This window comes from Chaetura pelagica, unplaced genomic scaffold (assembly GCF_000747805.2).
Source record: "Chaetura pelagica isolate M959 unplaced genomic scaffold, ChaPel_1.0 scaffold737, whole genome shotgun sequence".
NCBI classification, from domain to species: domain Eukaryota; kingdom Metazoa; phylum Chordata; class Aves; order Apodiformes; family Apodidae; genus Chaetura; species Chaetura pelagica.
The window spans coordinates 919,343-927,764 of record NW_009953813.1 but is presented as its reverse complement, the minus strand read 5'-3'; the positions used below and the strand labels follow the sequence as shown (position 1 = coordinate 927,764).

The 8,422-nt window shown below is 40.1% G+C and overlaps 1 protein-coding gene across 1 annotated transcript in view; it reads right to left on the bottom strand.

Moving 5' to 3' along the window:
- The window catches only part of AGBL1 (ATP/GTP binding protein-like 1), a 276,400-nt gene that overhangs the window by 192,995 nt on the left and 74,983 nt on the right, over positions 1-8,422 (bottom strand). The window contains exon 16 of the mRNA XM_010001309.1: positions 2,729-2,873. Within this exon, the coding sequence (XP_009999611.1) occupies positions 2,729-2,873 (145 nt within the window). The remainder of the gene's footprint in view (positions 1-2,728; positions 2,874-8,422) is intronic.

The following is an 8,422-nucleotide window of genomic DNA, read 5'->3' as shown; positions in this document are numbered from 1 at the left end:
CAAGCAGTTATTTTAATAGGAGATTTTTTTCCTCCTTCTCCCCACAAAGTTTATGGCAGTTCTAAACAATTCTTAAGTCAAACAGCTTCTTGAGAGTTTTAAGAAAAAGAATTGGCAGCTTAGAAAAAATGCCTTTTTGGAACAAATTCTGATCTCCTCATTAGACACACAGGCACTCGCCACCCACATACCAGATGACATGTAACTCTCCCTGTTTACATTGTATTTGCAAGTGGCAAGATTAGTGTAAGTAATTCCGTGGCAGGGTGTGGCTCAGTGTGGTGGAACACCTGTTGTCTCTCAACTGATAGAAATAGGTGTATGCACAACTTGTCCTAACAGCACGTCAACCAAAATACACCAATTCACTGAACAACACTTATATGGCAACATTTTGTCTTTACAAGTCAGGGCAAAATGTTACCCAGTGCTTATGGAACACAACATTCCTGGCCCTCAAACCTTGGAGCTTATTATCTTTCAAACTGCTTTCCCAGTAGCCGTTTCAATGCAAACACAGAACTGAAATTTACAGTCATCTATGTCATAAAACCATTAACATACTGCTCTGTAAAGTAAATTCAATTATAGTTGCATCTAACGATCTTGCATGGGTACAGAGAACTCAATATAATAATTTACTTATGTTGCTGGTACCCAGTGAAACTTAATCAGTTATAACTGCCACAGATATTTCAGCTAGATATCCAAACAATTAACACTGTGATGTACAAATAGATAAATTACTGTTCATAAAACAAATGTAATTACTAATGGACAAACAGTAATGAACTGCAGAGTGCATCCAGTTCAAATAGGATTCTGTAATGTGTATTCCTATAAATATGCCTGCAACTATTAAATATATATGATATTTTAAAACATTTTCAAATTACTAACTCCATATACAAGTTTATCTTCATCCCCAAAGCACTATGTATTTAATTGAGCCCCTGGGTTTGTAATCACTTTTAATTTATTACTGATATGTAAAACCAACATACTTCACCAGTGGACAAATGCTTTAAAATAAAATCTACTGATGCGCAAACCTGATTTTAGTTTATTTACTGTAGGAACTAAAGTAATTTGGAAATGTGTAAATTGCATCACTTGACAATTTGAATTAATTCAAGAAAAGATGCTTTTTTGTTAGAGGCAACAGTTTTGCTCTGGCTAAAGAGCTGGACATGACAATCAGTCTATCTTTTCCATCCATAATTCTGATTTACCAAACTATGGTCCTTACTGAGTCTGAGTTCATTCAAACTTTTCCTAGGGCAAAATTCCCTCTAATTTCAATGAGGTTTTTTTTTGTTTTTGTTTTGTTTTGTTTTGTTTTTTAAGAGGCAGTGAAATGCTTCAAAACTTGGCCCTGCAAGTCTAGGAGTAATACCTTTTTCATCTCTTTTCTATTCGTTCAGGAGCAGATGAGTTATTCAAGGATTGGTGGAGCACACAAAGTCTCCAAGTCTCTCTTGCTTTTGTGCCAGCAGAAGATAGAAATCAATAACAGTAAAATAATGATGAGGCACTGCATTTCAGTAATAAAGTATGGTTGTGAATAAGTCCACTCAGTTCTTCACTACTGCCTTTGCCTTTTCCCCTGCAGACTGTAGTAGATACGTGCCTGCAAGGCCAGAGGTCGGACCCCACTACTGCAACATACTCCCTTTCTCATTGATTTTGGGAAGTAACTGGCACCCATAAGCCTAATGAGAATTGAGCTGCTAGGTGTAGTTTGGACTGTGAAGGCTCAACTGGCCCTCTCCCAGATATTGGAAACAGTTTCTTTGAACATCTATAATGGGATGCAAAGGAGCTGACAAGAGACTGTTGTTTGAGTGGGAATTAATCTTAGCATAACTGTGCTGGCATGCTGAGCAGCAGGATAGTAAGTGAGAGAGGACATTGTCTGCCTTGAAAGTACAGGCTTTTATATCTGGTAACAGCAAAAAGATACCACTGTAAAAAAGAGAGTGAGCCCAAACTTCCCCAACCCACACCAGCATTTGCTGCCCAGAAAAAATGCTGCCAATAGAAACTGGAAGGAGGAAGGGAACTGAACTACTGGAACTAAGAGTCTTATTTTTCATCTTTATCAACAAAGCAAAGCTACTTCTACAACCATTAATTTGCTTTCTTTTATCCTACCTTCCTTTCAGATCTCGGGCTCTCCTATATCACTTGTAGAGAAAGCACAATGGATGCACATCCCAGAGAATTCCTTTACCATCTACCCCTGAGCAGAAAAGACTGTAGAAAACAAATCCTTCCCCAGAAAGCAAACCTGGTACAACTAGGTAACACAATTTATGCCTTGGACTTGTAACTTTTTAGTTTCTGTACTGAGCACACTGGTGAGGGTGTCACAAATTCCTGCTGACACTGCAACTGGCACAGATGAAACAGCCAACAAAGTATTCACATGAGGTCCAAGTACTGTGATGTTGCTGGTGCAGCTCTGAAAGATGAGACCTTCTGTCAGGAGGAGCAGAGGGCAGCTTTCACATCAGACTTGTCATTAGCTTTAGCCCCCTACTTCTTACCCCAAGCAAATGGAGATATCTCTGGTTTGCATTGTCTCCTGACTGTTAAAAGCACCAATGGTTTGTATCTCAGTTTATAGCATGCAGAAATTTCTCAGTGCTATCTCAAAATCTGATACCCAAAGCAGCTCCAAACTGTCAGGCCCATTAATTTATCTAGGTGGACACATCAACATTACCATCATTGTAGAATAAGTGTAGGGGTAATGGTAGGCCAGATAGCAGACATCATCTTTGTGAGGGAACTTGATGCTGAAGGTGAGCGTGTAGTAGCCTTTTCCTCTTGTGCTTCCTCCTGCAGCTGCACTGCAGCAGTAGTGGTTTCTGGAAAAAGAGCAAAGTAGATCATTAACACTTCCAGGTGCACATTTGGAGTAGCCATGAAAGAAAGAAGCATCCAGACAAGTGTCTACTCTTAAATGAGTTTTCATTTCATAACACAGATGGGCTCCAAACGCAACCAGTCAGTGCACCAAGACTAGGGAAGCCCCATACAAGTACAATCAGTCCAAGCCCAGCAGTGAACAGGTACAGAAATATAACACAGTGCAAAACAACATCCAGTAACACAGCAAGGCACCTCAAGGCTCTATGAAAGAAGGAAGGCTAGAGAAACCATGGCTGCACTAGACAGAGATGCCAACAGGATCAATATGGTGAGTGCCACTGACCAAGCTGGGACACCAGATTTGGGGTGTCTTGGGATTCACACAATACACAAAGACCAGGAGGAGTTAGGAGGCAGAACTTGCACATGGCAGTAGTGGACACAACCACTAAGACAGGTGTAACCACAGAACCAGATCATCAGATAAGTCTGAGGTGATAAGGCAGGCTTTGGTTGATCCAGGAGATCTGTCCATGGATTAGGATCCAGATCAACAGAGTCCATAGCAGACCTCAGACACAGCAGTAACTGAGCTGGAGCCTCAGTACAAGAGAGCTCAGACAGGACAAAAGCTTAAACAGAGCTCCTGTGCCCATGGGAACAGGGTGGAGGTCCTGGGTGAGAGGCTGGTCAGGGTCATCAAGGTCTACCTACTAGTGCATTCAGGCCCTTCACACTCCTTTCATTAAAACTACAAAATCTTAAAGTGAGCTTCTCAATCCAGTCCCAGGACTAGACCTCCTGCAGGACACCTACTCGGACAGAGATTACTTTAGGCTGATGAAGAAAGTTTTCTCTCAGCAGAGAAAATTCATCCACTTTAGGGAGAAGCCTCACAGAAAATCACATCCATAAATACATTTCACACAATATTTTTCCCATATTGCACCAATTATGCTGTTGTTGAACCTCCTGATTCTGAAGGACTGTGAGGTTTCTTTGACAAATGTTATCATCAATGTTGCATTAAAATGCAAAATAGAAGAGGCAACCAAAAGATGCAATTTCAGCTCCTGAAATGTACAATGCTAGTTTATTTTGCTGCTGTTCATTTTTATTCAAAGGGGTGGAGAGAAACGATAATTATTCCTGTCAAATTCTCCAAAATAATCAGTTCTTCTCCATAAAGAAGGCACAATAGATGCTGCTGCTTTTCACCTGAATTTTGTAGTTAGGAATATGCAAGGTGAGTGATACTGACTGGATCAATAGAGAGTACAGGAACACTGAGTCATGTGGGAAACTGAAAAGCCTGTGATTTTATTCTCAGCTGAACCCTTCACCCCAACATTGCTTTTGCAAATAAACCACCTTAATATTGGACAAAGAGACTTAGAGGGAAAAAATGCAAAGAGCCCATAATTATAGAAACATCTACTTAGCTATTACATCTGTATTTCAGTGAATCCATGATTTTGATTTGTGTCTTCTTCTTTTTTTAAGTCAGGACAATGACATTTAATCTAGTTCCTGTTAACTTTGACAGTGAAGGATAATTAAGAACCATTTCTTGTATAGTGCATAAGGGAAACACTCATCTTTGTAGCTTCTATAATGTTCAGTATCACTTGGATGATTAGATGATCTTATTCATAAAGAACAGTCACAAAGTGCTGAGAACTTCTGAGTCCTTCCCTTCAAATTTCTATTTGTAGCCAGAGGTGTGGGAGGAAGCAGGTCTTTGTGGGCAGATGCTGCCTAAGAGCCTTATCTTACATCCTGGGGAAAGAATTCCTCCCCTCTAATGCTCCAGTAAAGGGTTCTCCCTCCATAGTCTATAATTTTGCAACCAAGAGTATCCCTCCTGTCTAAAATGCCACTTAACCCAGAGGTTTCACACCACCAGACACCTCTGACCTTCATGCTGTGCTGGCAGTCAATGGTTCCCTTATTCCTGACAGCACTCAGACTGCAGGATACTAAGGGTACTGATGCACAGTGCCCTCCTGGACTGCTTAGCACCACATTTTGCTCTTCTTTTGATCATCTCTGCAGTTCCAGCAAAGTGTCCAGCCAGACATTTGAATCACTTCTTGACACCTGCTTCTATCCACAGCAACTCTCTGGTAGTAACAGAGTAACAGGAAGTTCACGGGTGGCTTTGTGAGCCTACAATATTCTTTACTCAAGCACTAAAAAGAAAAACCATCTGTGTCTAAGCAGTGTAATGATTGTGTATTCCACCTGCCTATAATGTGGTCTCCTCACTATCAATCATACAATTCAGTAGTTCTGAATCTTTTTAACAGAAACCTAAAAAAAAATTTTTAATGGCATTTTTCTTCCTTGTCTCCCTCTCCTGCTACTGCAGTCACCCCAAGATGGCCTTATTGCCTCCTTATACCTCCACCAGGCTGAGAGTTTTTTTCCTCACCCCTTTTTCATCACAATCTCTCTATCACACCAGCATGAAGCCCAAACTAAAAAGCAAGGAAGTGGGAGGGGAAAAAAATGTCCCTACCAGCACCTGGTCCTCACTGCCTTATTTCTGTTCTCTTTTTAAAAAATGTTCACGGTCTCACATGCTCTCTAGGAGCTAATACTCTGATTATTGGAAAGAAAATAAAAGACCAAAGTGTGGGCTTTAATCAGCATGCAAGCTGTGTCTACTGTGGCTTTCAGTCACTTTGTAATATTGAAATAATTTTGCTTGCTGTTCTTCAGAAATAATGTGCAGGTAGTATATTTCTAGCAGAGCTATGATGGAAAGGTAATTAATAATAATTATGATACTACTTATCACTTACTCTGAACAATATTTTTTTGAGCTTAAAAGAGCTTTGCAATCATTATCTAATTAAAATTTGCTCCCCTTTTATCTCTTCACATTCTTTGGGTGACAAAGAAGTTACTCTAATTTTCCAGCCTTTATAGATGGGGAAACTGAAACCCAGACAGGTGAAGCCACTTGGTCAAAGGTACAGGCAGGTCAGTAAAGAAGCTGGATTGTGACTCAGGAATTCAGAAGCTCCAAGCAACACAAGAGCAACATCTCTTGGTCATCTCATCTTTAGGCTTCCTCTCTGCAGCACAAAGCACTGGTGGGTAATGGAATATGGCATTGCAAGCAGCTTAGACTAAAATGGCAGAAGATTATATCAATATCCCACACTTGTGGGCCATTTCAAAACAGAGTCCAAGTGAAAGTAAACTATTTATCATTTCTAATCTGCTGTTGTGTTTCCTTTGTCCAAAATCCTTCTATCACCTGGGGTCTGGTGTCCTCATTTTACTTGTCCTTACCTTCTTATATCTCTGAGTACTTAAAGTGCAATATGCTTCAGTAACACCTTGGTTCATACCATAAAAAAAACAAAAAAAACAAACAGTGTTTAACAATTTATGGGGCATGGCTGTTGTTTTGGAATCTGCCACACTGGAAACTGGAAAATGTACAACACAACTTTCTTTTCAAGAGCCAAATCCATATTAAGTCATCTTTGTTTTCAAGACCGCAGGCAGAATTCCAGTCAAAGCAGAATATTCCCACAAACATTATGCTGTTGAGGCCTTCAGTCATAATGTACAGGTCAGGTGCTCTCAGACTGAGACTGATGTCTCAGTCCTCTCTTGTAGTTAATCATTAGCACTGAGACACAGCTTGCTATTGCTATGGTTATGATTTCATCAAATGTGATTATAAAGATGCTGAAGAGAAAAGAGAAGACCTAATTGTGACACTGCTGAGATCTCCAAACAGCCAAGTCTTTAGTGGTGATGTGAGAACAAAACACTCAGTGTACCTCATTAGTATCTGGGAACTGACTATTTTCTGGAAAAGCTGGAGGTTAGATAATATGCTTAGAATGAGCCATGAAAGCAAAGGCACAAGCACACTGTGGCCAATTCAGCATGCTGCCATTGTTCCTTAAATAATTTGCTGGAAAGGAACATTATTCAGCACATAAAAGCTGCCAAGACAGCAAGTGAATTAAATGATCTTATAGTAATTGCAACTCTGTTTATCATGGGTGTATCCTGTCACTGCTCAGAGAGGCAATAAAATAGAGCAGAAGTGTCACTCAGCTTCCTTTTGACAAGAGCACTGCTAATACTCTCCTGAGACACACGGGAAAGGTACACGATGACAGAGCTGTGCCGCAACATTCATCTTCATGAGTGAACTAACCCATCTTCAGCAAAGATGAATGTCAGCAGAGATCAGCCAATGTGATCACCCAGACATTTTGTGAATCTGCCTTCCTTCCCACTGTTCTGCAGTTCAGAGGTTTCTCTCAATAAGAGCCCTGCTATAATTAAAGGCATCTTTGAGTTCCTTCTTACTTTTGTAAGTCTATTGATCTTTCCCCGTATTTAGCAATAACTCCAGGGAAAATGAATTAGATTAGGTTCCCTTCAAAATGTTCCAGACCCACTCCAGGATATCTTTGACCAGGGTGAATGGAAATGGAGGGAGCTCTTTCCCCAAAACACAAGCAGCATGATACCACTACAGCAAACTCATCTCCATTTCTGAGCCAAAGCCTGAGCAACCCCAAACAGGCTTTGCTCACATTCCCTCCCACATACAACTTCTCCTGATTAGGAATCTCTTCTATAATCACTCAAACAAAAAGATGAGAGCTTCAGTAGAGGTGAAAGTACATATAAGTGTCTGTGTGTGCTTTCTTGTATATAAGAAATTATGTAAACCTGGAAATGACAGTTACCCTATATTAATATGTTGACATGTAATTCAATGTACAATTAGAAAACACAGAACATTCCAAAAGAATAAAACTCCATTCTGTCACACATTCTGAATAAGAATCTAATTACAAGCTTAATTGTACAATCATGGCTTAATCTTGGAAGTCAGCTGCTGTTTAATCACTGCACAATAACTGCTTTGGTTAATGACATGAGAAGCCACTGCATAAATCAGCACATCAGGTTTGCCCAGCCAGAAGCCCAAGCTCACAGAAAGCAGAGGTTACCAACATGCAAAGGGAATCCACAGCACCACAGTAGGGTAGCTCTTGAGGTAGAAAAGGTGAATAAAGGTTAGTGAAAAACACTTGGAACCAAGTAAAATAGCTTCTCAAATTTCTACAGACAGGATGCCAGGTCCAGAGAGGATAATCTGAGCCTTCAGCACCACACTGCCACCCAGAAGGAAAAAATAAATGAAAAAAGAATAGAGAAAAAATATTCCGACAGATATGTAGGATGACTTGGATTATTTTACTTTTTTTTTTTTATCAACAAAAATTTGAAGTTCTGCTACTTCTGGAAGGCAGCCCTTGGGTTTGGTTTGTCTCATCAAATCCACTTGTGAACACAGCCACCTCTGAACCTCATAGCAAAATCGTGCATGACAACACAAATACAATTTCTTACAAAGAGAAAGCCCATTATTTCAGATTAGTTTCTAAAGTCTGCCTCAGCAGAGGAGTTCATGAAGAATGGAGCACCACTGTGAACATCAGAGAAGTTCAGCTCTGTCTTGAGAGTGCTACATACCACACCAGACAATTATCACTAT